The sequence below is a fragment of the Choloepus didactylus genome (genome assembly GCF_015220235.1).
Source record: "Choloepus didactylus isolate mChoDid1 chromosome 25 unlocalized genomic scaffold, mChoDid1.pri SUPER_25_unloc1, whole genome shotgun sequence".
Lineage (NCBI taxonomy): Eukaryota > Metazoa > Chordata > Mammalia > Pilosa > Megalonychidae > Choloepus > Choloepus didactylus.
In genome coordinates, this window is record NW_023637606.1 from 3063207 (window position 1) to 3080616 (window position 17410).

A 17410-nucleotide genomic window follows, 5' to 3' on the forward strand; every position below is an offset into this window, starting at 1 on the left:
TTTTGACAATTCTGCAAAAAGTTAAACAGAATTATCACATGACCCAGCAGCTCCAATCCTAGGTGTAGACCCAAAGGTGAAGGCAGGGGCTCGGACAGACACTTGCACATGGATGTTGACAACGGCACGATTCACAACAGCCGAGAGGCGAAGCCACCCCGTGTCCATCAAAAGACAAATGGCTAAATATAACACGGAATATTATTCGGCCGTAACAAGGAACGAAGTGCTTGCTGGCAAGTGCTATGAGGTGGCTGAAACTTGAGGACACGATGCTGAGTGAAAGAAGCCAACACAGAAGGACAAATGTCTGACCCCATTTATAGGTGAATCTGGAGACCAGAAGCAGACGGGTGGGCACCAAGGGCTGGGGCTGGCAGGGATGGGGTGTCCCCTGGGGGTGATGAAAAGCCAGGACTCCACAGCAGAGCCAGCTGCACGACCTTGCAAACATTCCTAAAGAGTGTGGTGTGGGACCCACAGCTCAGTAAGAAAACAATGTTTAAGTTAAAACCCAGAGGCAGCCCAGGCCCGACAGGGCCCCGAGGCTCTGCATCCAGGACCAGCCCCGCCGAGGGGGCAGCACTGGGGGTGCCCTGGACCTGGGGGGCCCTCGGGTGTGACCTGGCAGCATCAGCCCAGGACACCCTGTGGCCCCAGACTCTGGCTGCCCCCCAGAGTCCATCTAGTTGCAATGGAAAGGAGCAGGCTGCCTCCGAGACCGCCAGAGCCCCAATGGGCTGAGCCTGGCTCCCCTCCTCTCCCCACGGTGCAGAGAGAGAACAAACTGCAATGCAGAAGAGGTCACGCTCCCAGCAACTAGCTTCCTGAACCCAGAAAGCACCGGAACACTGGGCAAACGAGACTTGTACTTGCTTTTAGTAGGTGCCTTGCACACAGCTGGGCTTGGGCCTGACGACAGAGCTCAGGGGTCCGTGGCCAGCCCCCCAGCCAGCAGTCTGCCCCCCGCCCCCGCCGGCTCCCTGTGCTGAGCCCGGCCTGCCCTGCCCTGGGCCTCCTCTTGGGCCCACCGGGGCTGCAGCCTCCCTCCCCGCGCGGCCGGCGTCCCTGGCCGGTTCCCAGGAGCTGGTGAGAGGGCGGCCCCTAGTGGTAGGAAGCGGCACTGCTGGCGCCAGCCCTAGAGCCACTGGTTCCCGGCCAGGTTCGTTTGGGAAACAGCAGAAGATCTGGAGGGAAGCGGGTTTGCATCCACATGACAGCCCGGGGCCTTATAGGCCGAGGGACATGGGACTCCACGGAAGGACACCACGGGTGTGCTCTCCTGCAGGGTGTTCTGCGGGCGCCGATCCAGGCAGCCCACCCTGAGCCGAGGGGGGCCAAGAGGGACCGAGAGGGCCGGCGGGACGACACCTTCCCTGGATGAGCACCGAGGGTGGAGGGGCCGTGCTGCTGGACGCGCGTGCCTGCTGTGATCGGGGCTGCAGGGGATTCCAGCCCGGCCGCTCTGCGAGCACCTGGTGAGTGCGAACAGGGGCACCCCGAGGCCAGCAGGAAGGGCTCCCCGGCCGGCCTCACCCAGAACGCCCAGGATGTCAGCGCCAAGGGTCCCAGGAGCCGTCTCCTTCACCGCCTTGGGGTACGCCCAGCCACACGCTGCCCCCACCATCTCCTCCCCCAGGTGACCCTGTCCCTGGGGCCAAGTGCCCGGCGGCAAGGGGCAAGCGCTCGGTGGTCAGGACAGGGGGACGGGGGGAGGTGGGCTCAGGGTCCTCGGCCACTGCTGAGCAGGAAGCAGCTGTCTCCATCTCTGGAAAGGGGGAGCTGGGCTGCCAGGCCTCGACCCGAGTTCCCGCAAACCCCAGCGTCCTGAGCACGCTCAGCTGCCAGCCAAGGCCTCCCGCGCCAGGCCGGGCCAGAGAGGGTGTGGGTGGCCAAGCCAGACCCCCTCCAGCGCCCTCGACCCTGCACCCAGGCTGCCCCCTGCCGCCCTGTGGACATGTCTCCATCCACCACGGCCAGTTCCATCCAGGGGGTCCGAGCTCCTCGAGTGTTCCAAGGAGACGGTGTCCAGAAGAGCCCAGCATGGCCGATGTGGCAGAGGGGACAGGCCCAGGGAGCAGGAGGGGCTGGCTGGCACTGCGGGCTGTGCCGAAGTCGCCATGCCGCCCTGCTGCCCACCCCTCCTGGGACAGGGCTCGGGGAGCAAGGGGCTGGATGCCTGGGCCCCGGGGAGCTCACGGGCATCCAGCCAAGCGCTCTCGAGGGCTGCAAGAGAGAAGCCAGTCCAGGTGCCTCCGTGCATGGGCCAGCAGGGAGGGCCCCCTGGGCCGCGAGGACAGCACGGGGACCCTAGCGCAGGCCGCACTCGCCGCCCTGCAGCTTCTCCTGCTCCAGGGCGCGCACCAGGTCCTGCACGAAGCGCATCTCCGACGCCACCTGCTTGGCCAGGGCCTCGTAGCGGTTCTCCAGGCGGCTGAAGCGCCGCTTGAGCCCGCTGGCGCCCAGCAGCGCACCCTGGGCCTCCTCCTGGGCCTGCCGCTTGAGCGCCTCGGCCTGCTGCAGCTCCTGCCGCAGCCGCCGCAGGTCCTGGCCGATGCTCGCCTGCTCCTCCCGGTACCAGGCCTCCTTCTCCTCGTAGATGGCCGTCAGCGCCTCGATGTCCTCGCGGAAGTGCCGCTTGCTGCGCTCCAGCGCCCGCAGGCCCTCCTCGGCCGCCGCCACCTCCTCCAGCACCTGGGAGAAGCGCTCGAAGTTGACGTAGGTGTTGTTGGGGGGCATGCTCGAGTGGGACTTGATGGTGTACTCCTTGAGGCGCGTGGTCTTCAGCCGCCGCCGCTCCGGCTTCCTGCCGCTGTCCTCGCTGCGCACGTTCCGCCGCTTGATGGCCTGGGGTGGGGGGGAGCGGGAGGGAGGGCACTTTCTAGAGCAGGAGGCAGCAAACCACAGCCCACAGGCCAAAGCCGGCCCCCTGCCTGGTTTTTGCAAATAAAGTTTTATTGGTGCGTGGCCACGGGTGCTTATTTGTGACAGAAGCTGCAGTGGCCGCGGAGCTGAGAACGTTCCCTCCAGCCCCTTCCGGTCAGCGTTTGCCGCCACTGGCCTGGAAGGGAGGGAGCCCGGCTGGGTGAGCCGCCGGACCACGAACCCGAGCTCTGAGCCTCCTTGCCATCCCCGCCCAGAACCCCTGGGCCCAGGCCTGCTTCTCTGGGGACGGTCCCCGATGCTGACAGCACGTCACACCTGCCACCTGGGGAGGGCAGGGACTGGTCACTCAGAGCCCTCAGATAAGGCAGGCAGGCCACAGAGGGGCCCCCACTCACCTTGATCCAGGAATGTTCCAGGCTCTGGGCGATGGTCATTCTCCTCCTGGAAGACACCCCCACCCCGTCAGTCACACAGCACCCTCAGCACCACCCCCCGACCCCACTCGCTCGTCTGAGGATGAGCCCCTGCGTTCCAGCAAGCACCCAGGAGGGAAACCACAGCAAATGGGAGCACCCGCCCAGGATGGGGGGTTCAGGGGGTTCAGGGCCAGGATTTTATAGTTTTCTAGAAACAAAAATCTGCAGTTTTACATTCTAAAGGCTGACAACAGGTTCTTAAATTCTTAAAAAGATGGCGTGAGCCAACCATGGCCAACCCGTTGCTCTATCCAGCCCAAGGGAGACGTGGAGCCCAGCTCCTGGTTTCAGGGGGAGGGGACCTGGGCCCCGGGTGCTCGTACTTGGGGTCCTTGACGAGCAGCCGTCGGATGAAGTCCTTGGCCAGCTCGCTGGTGTTGCTGAAGTACTCCTCGTCAAAGTCGTAGTTCACGGCCGAGATGTTGGTCAGTGTCTCCTGCTTGGTCTCACCCAGGAACGGAGATGCGCCGCTCAGGCTGGAAGGCAGTGGGGGCTCAGACGGCCGCTCCCCAACCCACCCCTGAACTCGCTCCCTGGCCCCCAGCTCCAGCCCCCTGCCCCAGCCCCACCCTCTGCCACGTCCGGGGTCGCCACCCACCAGGTCTCTAACATGGGTCCCCGGGCCCCCCAACCCTGCACATCCGCATTCCTCTAGAACTTTCTCCCCCAAAGTTCCCACAACTGCGCACCCACTGATAAGATGCTAAAGTTTTAAGCAGAAACTCCAAGCGTCCACACAGATGCCTGGACAGAGGCCTCCCCAACTGCGAAGGGGAAACGGTAACTGCACAGAAGACAGGGAGAACCCTGGCCAGCACCACGGCAACCACGGGCCAAGGTCAACGTCACCGGGGATGAGCCACGGCCACCCCGTCAGCCTCCCGATGTGACGCTCCGAGCACACTTGGCCTCGGTGGGGTCCTTCCTGAATCATGAGACAAGCTCAGAGCAACCCGAACTGGGAGACTGTCTACAAAACACCTGGCTCAGGTGTTCGCTCCTCAGACGAGCCCCTGGGTTCCAGCACATCCTCAGGGGCTTTGTCAAGACTGTGACATGACACGGGGGTCGCGAACCCAGGTGGCTGCAGGAGGGGGTGGGCACACACCCAGGGAGGAAACCATGGCAAATGGGAGCACCCCTGGAAAGGGCGGTGGGGGTTCAAGGGGGGGCCAGGATTTTAGAGTCTTCTAGAAAGAAACAAAAATCTGGGTTTTACGTCAAAGCTCCTATTTTAAAAGCTGACAACAGATTCTTGAATTCTCAACAGACGGTACGACGGTGTGCGCAAATGGCGGCCATCCCTCTGTCAAGGTCACGAAAGACACGGGAAGACTGGAGAACTGTCCCAGCTTGGAGGAGCCCCAGGCGACGTGACAACTAAATGCCACGTGGGATCTGGGATGGGGTCCTGGACCGGAAAAGGGAAAATCCACGGAAAAACTGACAAACTCAAATGAGGCCGGTAGGTTAGCTAACAGCCTTGTTTCCACACCAGTTTCCGATCTGGTAACTGCCCCGTGGCTACGGAAGACGCTCTCAATAGGGGAGGCTGGGTGAACGGTCGACAGGAACCCTATACTCGGTCTGCGACTTTTCCACATGTCTAAAGCTATCTTAAAATTAGAAAAATACAGTAACTGTTTAAAAAAATCTCCTGTTCCCAGAGCCTTTGGGTCTGATCACCAAAGCCACTCAGCAAAGAAGGGAATTAAAAATGGGAGAGGCACGTTTATATGGGAATAGAGATGAGGAAAAATCAAAGCGGTCATTACTGGGACACATGAACAAGAAGAAACGTGGACTGTCAGCTTTATGTCAACGTGAAAAGCTCCTGAACTGGATAACTGCACTTAAGGTGGTTACGTGAGTGAGTGTTCTTGGCCTTAGGAAAAGTACACGGAGATCTTCAGTGTAAAGGAGCATGGTGTATACAATCTCTGCTCAGGAGCTCAGAAAATGGACTGATGGACGGACAGAGACAGATGACAGATTGGGAGATGGTTGGATGGATGGACGATAGATAGATAGACAGATGATGGATGGATGATGGGTGGATAAATGTGGCAAAGCAGCCAAATGTTATGAGTTGGTGGATCTGGGTATCTGGTTGGGAGGATGTTGGAGTCTCTGTACAGGGTTTGTATTATTTCTGCAACCATCCTGTAAGTTGGAAGTTATTCAAAAATACAAGTCAAAAACCAGCAAAGAAGGGCCTCTGAGGTGACGCCCAGGAGTCCAATCCCTTTTCCACAGGCTGCCCCAGCGCAGGGTGACGGGGCGACCACTTCCCGCAAGGGCCCCAGGCCTGCCCAACCCCCCAGAAGCACCTGGGATGGGAGCCACATGGCTCCCTCCCTCCCTCCCTGGCTCCCTGCCTTCCTCGGGAATGTTCCGGGCTCCTGCGTGAACAGGGCGGAAACCCCCGCCCTCGTGGACAGCCAGTCGGGCCACCTGCACTCGCCCAAGCCCCCCCAGCTGCTGTTCAGACCCGGCTGCCATGAGCGGGGCCTTGTCCCAGCCCAGGCCAGCCTCCGAAGGGCAGGAGCGGGGGTCACAAGGACATGCAGGTGCGGCAGGTACTCACAGGATGTACGTGATGACGCCGATGCTCCTGGAAGAGAGGAGACAAGGAGAGACAAGAGTGAGCTTGGTCGCTGGGCTGCAGCTCCCCGAATGCCAGGGAAAGGCTTTAAGGGCCAAGCCACCCTCAGAGCCCGGGACAAGGAGGGCAGCTGGAGATGCTGGGGACCCGAGGCATGCGGGCTGGGGGTTCTGTCGGGGCCGGGACCCCTGCCCTCTGCCCCCAGGCCCTGCCCAGCCTCCGCCTTCCGCTCTCGGGCCTGAGGCCCCTCAGCTGAGAGTGACCAGGCGGCACCCCAGGCCTCGGCTTTGCTCTCTACGCAGCTCTGCCTGCGTCTCAAAGTCCCCACTGGCCAGGTCACTGGGACAGAGACTGCCACGGCCCCACAGGCCACCCGAGGGAGAAGCACGTGTCCGCCCTCCCTCCCTGAGGTTGCTGAGGCGGGACGGCACACTCCTGCACAGGTCGGAGAGGACAAGTCCCCACCTTGGCGGACACAGATGGCCTCTACCTCCTGGCCTTTTCCAGCCCCTTTTTCAAACAACCGTTTAAAAGTGGCAAAACCGTGACTCCTGGGGCCTGCAGACCTGGCAGGGGCCGGGTTTGGCCCAGGGGCCACAGCTTGCTGAGCCCTGTTCTGAGGCGATACCCCAGCCCCCCAGCCTGGGGCTCCGAGAGCATCGAGACGCCATGAGGACAGGCTGTGTCCCTACCATGGCCCTGCAGCTCCTGGGGACAGTTAAGGGGAGGACTTGGGGACGGGAGAGGGGTGCCCATGTTTGGGGTGAGTTGGGCTCAGGTCAGCAGCCAGGCAGGGCCCGGGGCACCCCCTGCCCCCGGCACTCACCACATGTCGGCCTCCAGCCCGAGCGGTTCATAGTTGACAATCTCAGGAGCTTTGGGGACAGGGAGACAGAAGGGAACGGTCAGGCTCAGCCCTTCTCACAGCGCCGGGGGGAGCAGCAAGGCTTTCTCAGGGAGCCATCCCGCTGGGGCCGGCAGAAGGCCTCAGCACCCCGTCCCCAGCCCCAGGCCCCATCCCACCATGGAGGCCCTCACCCACAAACTCTGGGGTGCCAAAGATGTTCTTGAACTCGTTCCCCGCCTCGATCTTGTGGGCGATGCCAAAGTCGATGAGCTTGATGCGTGGGTTGGGAACGTCCTTGTCCAGGAGCATGATGTTCTCGGGCTGGTGAAGGAAGGTGAGAGGAAGACCCCCATCCTGGGAATAGCCCCCCGCCCCCTCCTCAGTCCATGCAGCGGGGCAGGTGGGCGACCGTGCCGGGGACCCGGGATCCCCGTGGACTTGACCTTGGGACCTGGATGCCATGAGTGGAGTCTGCCATAGAGTGAGGCTGAGGGGCCTGAGGGCAGAGAAGAGGGGTCGAGACCGGCTATGGGTCACACGGCGACAGCTGGGCCAGCCCTCGGCTGCATGGCTACGTGAGCTGAGGAAGTCTCGCTTTGCTTGAGACAGCTGCAGCCGGCCTTTTGGCCTCATGACACCAGAGCTGCCCCCCAACCTGGCTTCAAGGGGCATGGCAGCACCTCGCGAGCACCTACAGTGTTCTGCCAGTTTAGATGTATTGTGTCCCCCAAAACTCCATGTTCTTTAATGCAATCCTGTGGGGGCAGATGGGTTAGTGTTGATTAGGTTGTAATCTTTGGATTAGGTTGTTTCCATGGAGATGTGACCCACCCAATAGTGGGTAATACCTTTGATTAGATTATTTCCATGAAGGTGTGGCCCCGCCCAATCAGCGTGGGTCTTAAATCACTAGAGCCCTATGAAAGCTCAGACAGAAGGAGCTCGCTGCTGCAGCCAAGAGACGCATTTTAGAGAATGCCATTTTAAAATGCAACCTGGGAGAAACTAAGAGAGCACCCCCAGATGCCTAGAGAGAAACGTCCTGGGAGAAAGCCACTTTGAAACCAGAATCCCGGAGTGGATGCCAGCCACGTGCCTTCCCAGCTGACGGAGGTTTCCAGGCGCCATCGGTGTCCTTCAGTGAAGGGACCCTATCATTGATGCCTTTGTCTGGACACTTGCATGGCCATAACACTGTGACTTTGTAACCAAATAAACCCCCTTTATAAAAGCCGATCCATTTCTGGAATTTTGTATAATGGCAGCTTTAGCAAAGTGAAACAAGTGTGAACATGAGCTACCATCTGTCCCAAGTGTGCCAGGAGCCCACTCCCCACCCCCGACCAGTTAGACGGCTGCTATGGAAGGGGAAACAGCTACTGGTTGCCTCCGAATCTGCTCCCAGACTCAGACAGAGAGACGTTAATTAGATGACGGATTGTGAGAGAGAGAGAGAGATGATGGATAGATGGATGGATGGATGGACAGATATGCAAAGTGCCAAATGTTACAAGACGGTGGATCTGGGTGGCGGGGTGCTGGAGTTCTCTGTATGGGGTTTGTATTATTTTTGTAACCTTGAAGCTCAATGTACTAAAGCAAACAGAGTCAACACATTCCATGTCACAATTCCAACGGCCTTTTTCAAAGAAATGGAAAATCCAATCCTCAAATTCACAGGGAATTGGAGGGGGCCTCGAAGAGCCAGAACAACTTGGAAGAAGAAAAAAGCTGCAGGACTCACACTTTCTAATTTCAAAACTTACTACAAAGCTACAGTAATTCAAACAGTGTGGTACTGGCCTAAGGCCAGACATAGAGACCAATGGGACAGAGCTGAGAGTGCAGAGAGAAACCCGCACACTGGAAGCCAGCCGATTTTTGACAAGGGGGCCAAGGCCATCCAATGGGGAAAGAACAATCTCATCCACAAAGGTGCGGGGGCAACTGGAGGTCCACGTGCAAAAGAATGAAGGGGCCCCTGCCTCGCACTGCATTCAAGAATTAATTCAGGCTGGATCCACGATCTGAATGTGAGAGCTAAGACCACAAAATTACCTTACAAGAAAACAGAGGGGAACAGCTTCAGGACCTTGTAGTGAGTAATGTATGTTTACATTTTACACCGAAAGTACAAGCAACAAAAAGACAAAACAAAGTGGACTTCACCAAAATTAAAAACTTTTGTGCATCCAAGGACATTATCAAGAAAGTGCAAAGACAACCTACAGAAGGGGAGAAAATATTTGGAAATCATATACCTGATAGAGGTTTAATAACCAGAATATATAAAGAACTCCGACAACTCAACAACAAAAAGACAAATGACCCAATCTAAAAATGGGCCAAGGATTTGAACAGACATTTCTCCAAAGATATTCACACTCCCAATAAGAATATTAAAAAAGATGCTCAACATCATTAGCCATTAAAGAAATGCAAATTAAAAACACAATGAGAGACCACTTCACACCCATGAGTATGGCTACCATTTTAAGTGAAAATAACAAATGTTGGCGAGGATGTGGAGAAATAGGGACCCTTGTATGTTGCTGGCGGGAATGTAAGATGGTGCAGCTGCCGTGGAAAACAGTCCGGAAGTTCCTCCGAGAGTCAAACCTGGAATTACCATCTGACGCAGCAGTTACGCTCCTAGGTATAGACCGAGAACTGAAAGCAGGACCTGGACAGACACCTGTACACCAATGTTCACGGCAGCATGATTCTTAACTGCCAAAAAGTGGAAGCAACCCAAGTGTCCATCGACAGATAAATGGAGAATCAAAACAGGGCCCATCCGGACAACAGAACATTATCCAGCTGTGAAAACAAGGGAAGCACTGGTTCATGCTGCAAGATGGGTGAACCCTGAGGACACCGTGTTGAGTGAAAGAAGCAAGACACGGAAGGACACATACTGTATGACCTGGTGCATATGAAATACTTAGAATAAGCGAATTCATAAAGGCGGAAAACAGAAAACAGAAAAGTGGAAAATGGTTGCTAAATTGTGTTTTGGTTTGGGATGATGAGAACAGTTGGAAATAGACAGTAGTCTTGTCAACGTACTGAATGTCAAAGAATCATCCAGCTAAAATGATTACAACATTTACATTATGTGTATTTTACTACATTTTTTTAAGTAGAGAAAAACAAAAAAGGTCACTCTAAGCAGAAAGCGCTCAAAATTGATGAGCTTATTTCAGAGTATTAAGTTCTCCGTCCCGCATTAAATTCTTCCTCTGTTTTGTTGTTTTGAAGACCGCATGGATGTTAACAGATACTCAGGGACATCAGCGACTGAGTGGGTGTTCCGAGGACGGACTTCACAACCTCCCTGCCGTCACGGACAGAAAGGCTGCCTGTGTGTCACCACTGACGTGCGACCCTCATGTGCACGTCCGGGAGGTATCACCTCTGCTGGCTCAATTACCCTCAAAGCCCAATAAAAGCCAAACACAAGGGAGGTTCAGGGGTTGGACCCTGCGGCAGTAAAAGGGCAAAAGGGGGTGCAGCAGGGAAATGCAAGTGAAGTGTGCGGTTTGGCTCCCGGCACTATGGCCGGCAGGCCCCGGTCAGGGGAGATGGAGACATCAGGGAGGCCAAGTGATGGGCAGATGGGGGACCCTGTGCCAGCCTGTGCCAGTTTGGCTGTATTATGTCCCCCAAAATGCCATGTTCTTTGACGCAGTCTTGTGGGGGCACATGTATTAGTGTTGATTAGATTGGAATCCTTTGATTGAGTGTCTCCATGGAGACGTGACTCAATCAACTGTGGGCAAGACTCTGATTGGACAATTTTCATGGAGGTGTTACCCCACCCATTCAAGGTGGGTCTGAATTAAATCACTGGAGCCATGTAAAAGAGCTGACAAACACAAGGAACTCAGAGCAACTGAGAGTGACATCTTGAAGAGGAGCTGCAGCTAAGAGAGGACAAAATGCCCCAAAAGCAACACTTTGGAGAACACCGTTTTGAAATGTAACCTGGGAGCAAGCGGACGCCAGCCACGTGCCTTCCCAGCTAACAGAGGTTTCCTGGACGCCAATGGCCATCCTCCAGTGAAGGTACCCGATTGTTGATGCCTTACTTTGGACATTTTTATGGCCCTAAAACTGTAACTTTGTAACCAAATAAACCCGCTTTATAAAAGCCAATCCATTTCTGGTGTTTTCCGTAATGGCAGCATTAGCAAACCGGAACACAGCTCTACCACCTAAAATTATTCCAAAAGAAGATGTTCTCCTTAGAAAGTGCAACGGAATGCCATTTTACCAGGCCCACACTGAAGAGGCTGAGCTGTCCCCGCCGTCATGAGATGGAGGCAGCTCTCCGGGAGGCATCGCTAAGGGAAGCAGAGGCGGGAAGGCGAGCAAGCGGGAGGGGAGCAGGGGCCCCCAGGGCTCACCTTGAGGTCGAAGTGGGCGATGCGCTTGGAGTGCAGGTAGTGGACGCCGTCCAGGATCTGCTTGAGGAACTGGGTGGCCTCGTCCTCGGTCAGCGACTCCTTCTCGGCCAGGAAGTCGAAGAGCTCCCCACCCGAGACCAGCTCGAGGATCAGCACCACGTCGGTCCTGTTCTCGAAGATGTCGTGCAGTGTGATGATGTTGGGGTGCCGGATCTCCCGCAGGATGTTCACCTCCCGCTCGATCTCCTCCCGGCTCACCCCGCGCCGGCTGGACGAGAGGCGGCGCTTCTTGATGAACTTGGCCGCGTACTCCTTCCCGGTGCCCTTCTGCCGACATCTCCGCACAATGGCAAACTGGCCGCTGTGGGACACGGAGCGGGGAAGGGGGATGGGAAGAGTTGGAAGAGGGGGTTTGAGCAGGGGAGGCCCCTGACTGGTCTGCCCACGGCGCCCCAAGCCGAGGAAAGCAGGGGAAGCAGGAGCCCCAGGCCCCAGCCCACCATTGGGGGGGGGATGGAAAGCACCCAAGCTTGACCCTGACACCCAGCACCATTTGGCTGCTCCCTTCCCAGATCCCAGCACCCGACACCACGAATCGACCTGCTAGGCATAGCCGTCCGTGAGCGCAGAGCTATACATGTCACCATGTTGGCCACGGCAGTTTCGCAATATAAAGGATGAGAACCAGCTAAATGCATATCAGAAGGGAAGTGGAATAAATTACAGTCAATCCCGCAGAATTTTAAGCAGTCCTGATAAAAAATGGAGGTGGCTTCTTAAGCACTGACAAAAAAAGGACACCAGTGATTGCTGTTTTTTCCGGAAAAAAGCAAGATGCAGCATAACACGCAGGATGGGCTCTTTTTGCTTACAAAAGTTATGTCTTGCACACATATATATAGATCCATCTATGCGTGTATGTGTAGGGGGGAAACTTCTGGAAGGACACACCAATCTGCTGACAGGTATCTCTGATGAGTGGGTTGAGACCGAGGGGGCAGGAAAGACGGATGGCACCTTTTATTTGAGACGATTCTACTGATTGAAATGTCTCCCCACCTATCTCATTTTGTTATTTTTTTTTCAAATCATCACCAAATTCCCTATTCAGCACACAGGGTGAAGGAAAGGCCGACGTTTTCAAAGCAAAAGAACAGCAAGGATGTGCAGAAATGGGGAGCCTTGCTGACTGCTGGTGGGGAGGTCAAAGGGTACAGCCGTCGCCAGAAACAGCCAGGGGGGTCCTCGTGGTTAAAGGTGGAGTTACGGTCTCCCACAGTCATTCCACTCTGGGTGTCACCCCAAGCCAAGGGAAGACACCCACATGGAGACTGGCAGGCAGCATGACTCACAATCACCAAATCCAGGAGACAACCCAAATGCCCATCGCCTGTTGAAAGGATAAACAAAACAGGGTCCGTGCACATAGTGGGGTATCAGCTATAAAAGGAATGAAGTTTGGTGCACGCTTCAATCACGAAGATCTGATGTTCAATGGAAGATGCCAGGCACAAAGGACCACACAGCTGATGATTCCACCGAAAGAAAGGTCCAGAATACGCAAATCCATAGAAACAGAAAATCCCAGGGAGCCGGGCTGGCAAGTGACTGCTAACGGGTTCGGGGTTTATCTTGGAGGGTGATGAAAACATTCTAAAACCGGATAAAAAGCCACTGAATGGTATACTTTAGAGGATGAATTTTATAGGACATAACGTACATTTATGAGACATAAAGTAAACTATGTCTCAATAAAGCTGTTATTTAAAAAAAGGAGAGAGAGGAGAAAAAAGAGTGAAATCCCATTTACTGCCCTCCAGGGGCTGTGGAAACTCTTCCACAACCTCGGAGCTTGGTTACAGGAACGCAGGCTATCAGCCAGGGGTCGGCAAACTTCCTCTGCAAAGGGCTGGACAGTAAAAATAGTTCTAGACTGGTGGGTCTCAGCCACGCTTCTTGTTTTGTTTTTTTCATGATCCTTTAAAAAAGTAAAAACCATTCTAGGTTCAGGGGCCGGATCTGGCCCATGGGCTGTCATTTGCTGACCCCTGAGCCTCAAGGGGTTAGACCAACAAACAGAGACAGACAGACAGACATGCCAAGGTAGAAAGCAGAGGTTCTGAACGGGCAGGAAATCTCAACAAAGTGTCTACAGCAGTCGAGGGGAAGGAAGGCCGTGTCCTCTAGGGGACGTGGCTGGGCGTTCTCGGGGATGGACAATGGAGATGGGCCTTGTGGACGGGCCGGATTTCTGAGGTTGGCCATGGGGCCGGGGCGCAAGGGCGAGCCAGGAGAAAGGGCTGGAATACAAACTCCCAGAGAACAGACGCCGCGGTCTTGCGCTTCTCTGTATCTTAAACTTCTCCAGCCCCAGGGCGCCTGGGCACACAGGGCCCTTGCCAAAGGCTTCAGGCCTGAACCCAACGTACATTTAATAAAGACCTACACAGACCAGGCCCTGCGTGAGCAGCAAAAAGACCCAGGCCGATGAGGACGCTGGGAAAGTGCACAGCCGTTGGTAAAGAACGGGGTGAACTATGTGTGAAGTCGCCATAAAGCAGCAGGCCCAGGCTGAGGCCCAGCTGGGGAAATGATTATCACATCAGCAGAATCATTGAAGAAAAGTCTAAAAAGACACATACCAATTGATGAATGGAATGTCTGCATGGGGTGGGGGTGGGGGGGCATGGCAATTCTGCCCCCCAGGAGGACACACCTGGCTGTGGTTGTCACGACAGGTTGCAGGGGTGGTACTGGCATTGAGCAGGGTGGGGGCCAGGGGTGCTTACTCAGCACCCCACAATGCACCAGACAGTCCTCACTGCAGAGAGGGATTTGGCCCCAAAAGAGTCAGCCGTGTTGAGGTGGGAAATCCTGAATATAAGTTGCATATTTCTGCAAGGTTAAGCAACAGTGGGTGGGGCCCTGGGGGACGGGGTGAGGGACAAGAGACACGTCTCAGAGGTGAGTCACAGCTGAATCTGTAAGGATGAGTCAGAACTTACTAGTGGAGAAGAGGGAAACAACCTGGGAGGCAGAGCAGATAGCACAGGGCAAGGAAGGGAGGAGGGTCAGAGCAAAGAAACTTCCAGTAAATGCAAGGGGTTGGCAATTTTTTTCTTTAAAGGGCCAGAGGATAAATGTTCTCAGCTTTGCAAGCCAGACGGACCCTGTTGTGACTCCTTTCTCTAACACAAAACGCAGCTATGACATGTCACCGAGTGTGTGTGGCTGTGTTCCGATACAACTTTAATTACTAACTTTAATTGTGGACCCTGACGGGTGAACAGGACATCATTTTCACACGTTACAGAACTTAGTTCTTCTTTCCATTTTTGCCCCCAACCATTTAAAAATGTACAAACCATGAACTGTACAAAAAATAAGAGTTGGGGAGGGAAAAAAAGAAAACAGTGGCAAGCTGTATTTGGTCCCCAGGGCACAGTTTGTTGACCCGAGTAAACAGAACAATAAGCTGAAGTGAGTGTACAGCCAGTATATGAACTTGGGTTAAAAAAATAATAATAAAAAAAGACACAGATGATAAAACACAACTCCGTGATTATATACTGAGAGCCACTGATTGTACATGTTTGGGATGGATTGTAAGACGTGCATAAAACTGCTTTAAAAAAAATTGATACAGAGCTCTTTACCCTAGACCAACCCATAACCTGCTTCTTGTATACATATAAATATGTAACTATCCCCCCTTTTTTATAAAAAACATAACACAGTGTCCTGTGCCTTTAATCTTTCGCTTCAGGTAACCTCACAGAATGTTCCAGATCATTACATACAGCTGCACTGTCCAAACTGGCTGCCACTGGCCACATGTCCTTGAAATGCAGCTGGGCTGAACTGAGGTGTGCAGTGAACGTAAAAAAAAGCAAAATATCTCGATATTTTAAAATACAATTACACCTCAAAATGATAATTGTTTGGATTGACTGGGACCAACAATACACTACTATTAAAATTCGTTTATCCTGTGTCTTTTTACATTTTAACGCCGTTACTAGAACATTTTAATACATAACATATGTGGCTTGCATTATATTTCTTTTGGGCAGCGCTGGCAGAAATTTGCCCGCTTCCTTTTAACAGCTGCATAATTGCATAATTTTCTGTCAATGGATGTGGTGGGCTTGGGATGGCCGGAAATGTGGTTTTTCCACCTCTCGGTTATCTACCAGTGTTACAGCAACTACCCCTCTTCTTAAATCACCAGATCCACGTATGTATGTGTTTCCACTGAACTCGTTCCTACAAGTGGAACCGTCAAGTCAAAAAGATCACAAGGTTTAAACCCTGTCGCCTTTTGCCACACTATCCCCCAGCGGGAGCCCCTAAGAAGTGTTCCACAATAAAGGACGTGATTTCTCCAAAGGGCGGGGGGAAGGGGGGCTGGCTTCTGCATCACTCTAAGCAAGGAATTCCTAAAGGAAGGAATTAAGGATCCCAAAGGAGCCGGGAAACTCTCTGGGCTGGGCCCATGGTGTGCTTATTTACATTCCCGTCGGGTGACATCATGAGGCTGGCCCAGGTGGCTCCAGGAGGGCTGGCCAGTAGCAAATTCACCAAATAAGGTTTGAAGCGCCACAAAACTGGCTGGGCCTACCAATGCCTGGCGGGTTTGGGGTGTGTGTTTAGGGAGCAGGGAGGGACCCTCCAAAGGCCCAGCCAGGCAGGAAATCAGCCGCCTGGCTGGAACGGGGAAGCCTCGGCTATTCCCACAAGAATGCAAAACAATTGGCAGGGACACAGGCCAGACAAGAGGCCGGCCCTTTAAACATGCAGGAGCCGAAAAACTCTCCAGTGGCCCACCTCACACAAAAGAGGGTTAAAGAGAGAGACCAGCCTCTAATAACAAAACAGCTGGCATCTATTGTTCTCATCTTCTGCGCCAGGCACTATATTTATTTGGATGATTCGTTTCTCCCCAAAGGAAATGGAGAGAGAATGTCAGAGTGAAAATTCTGGCCAGGGCTGGTTGACCCCAAAGACTGAACCCATCCCACCTGCACATGTTTCAGAAAATCCCGCAGCTCCCCTTTTCCACCACCGAAACCCCATCAGAAGCAGCGGCTCACCTGCCCAGTTCCTCTCCCATCTCATAGTACTCCTCCACATCTTCCTGCCTGAATGTGGACATGGTGGCCAGGCTGCCTTCCGGAGGCTTCTGCTCCAGTCCAAGTCCAGCCAGCCACTGCAGCCTGGGGACAGGGCCCTGGAGAGTCCCCTCACCTGGAGCCTGGAGGAAAGAGGGAAGGCAACTCAGGCACCAGGCATTTCTCCCACGTAAGCACAGCACAATGACCTGCTCACCAAAAATAAGTCTCGCATCACTCCCCCAAAAGCATTAGGGGACTGGCTGCTTTCATGTGTCCTCTCGTTTAGACACTGGAAGCATCCAGAAAGGCTGGCGTGACCCACTGTGACACCTTTGCACCCCGACACACACACACACCGCCCCAGAAGTCCTAGACTTCTCCCGACCTGCTCATCCAGCACCCTCACACATTCCAGCAAGTTCCCCCCATGCTCTTCCTGTACCCAACCCCCGCCCCAGGGCCACCGAACCTCCCAATGCAGTTCTAACCTCAGACCCCAGTCTCCTTCATCATCAGCTCCTCGACGGTCCTCCCCCACCCGCCCCCCAAGTCACTCCCCCCAATACTGAACTCCCCAAGAACAGGACAACGCCTTCCCAGCTCCTGCAAGCCCCTCAGCCCCTCTTATGTCCCGCGATCTCCTCTGTCCTCGCGAGATTTACCTCTTCCTCCTCCCTCCTCCCACGAACCAAAGATCCCCCAACCCCGGTCTCCCCGAAACCCAAGCGAGCCCCCTGTGGGCCCCTCCATCCCCCCGCAAAAAAGGCCGCTGCTGAGTCTCCTCCACCGCCCGTCACCCCAAAGGGCCCCTTCGTGGGCCCCCAAGGGCTCCCCAAACCTGGATCCTCTCCTCAGGCCTCCCCGCGGCCACCACGCCCCTCGCGGGCCCCGGGCGAGCGCCTTCTCCGGCGCGACCATCCCGGGGGTGACCCCATGCGCCCCCCACGGCCTCCGTCCCTCCCCCCGTCCCCCAACGCGGCTCCCACCCAGCCCTCGGGCCTCGAGCCGAGCCCGCGCCGCACCCTTCGCGGCCCCGAGCCCCGGGCCGACCCCCGCCGCCGCGTCCGCCGCCG

General features: G+C 55.3%; 1 protein-coding gene across 2 annotated transcripts; it reads right to left on the bottom strand.

The window, feature by feature from the left end:
• Window positions 1-301: 301 nt before the first annotated feature.
• Window positions 302-17410, bottom strand: DAPK3 (death associated protein kinase 3). Of its 2 annotated transcripts, XM_037824077.1 has the most exons (10): window positions 17360-17410; window positions 16317-16477; window positions 11824-11911; window positions 11224-11584; window positions 7006-7135; window positions 6794-6842; window positions 5950-5976; window positions 3686-3838; window positions 3282-3327; window positions 302-2847 (listed from the first exon to the last, which is right to left on the bottom strand). In XM_037824077.1, the coding sequence occupies exons 2-10, from the start codon at window positions 16354-16356 to the stop codon at window positions 2311-2313; spliced, it is 1431 nt and encodes a 476-aa protein (XP_037680005.1). In that variant the 5' UTR covers window positions 16357-16477; window positions 17360-17410; the 3' UTR covers window positions 302-2310. The 2 variants fall into 2 exon arrangements, with proteins under 2 accessions (XP_037680005.1, XP_037680006.1); XM_037824078.1 differs by lacking the exon at window positions 11824-11911.

Bases quoted from the DNA above. Each gene is read 5' to 3' on its own strand.
- DAPK3 (XM_037824077.1), bottom strand. From the start codon at position 16,356: ATGTGGAGGAGTACTATGAGATGGGAGAGGAACTGGGCAG. The intron at 7,136-11,223 runs GTGAGCCCTGGG...TTCCTTCACCAG, and splicing joins TCGCCCACTTCGACCTCAAG to CCCGAGAACATCATGCTCCT. The intron at 5,977-6,793 runs GTGAGTGCCGGG...CCTCTCTTCCAG, and splicing joins GGGCTGGAGGCCGACATGTG to GAGCATCGGCGTCATCACGT.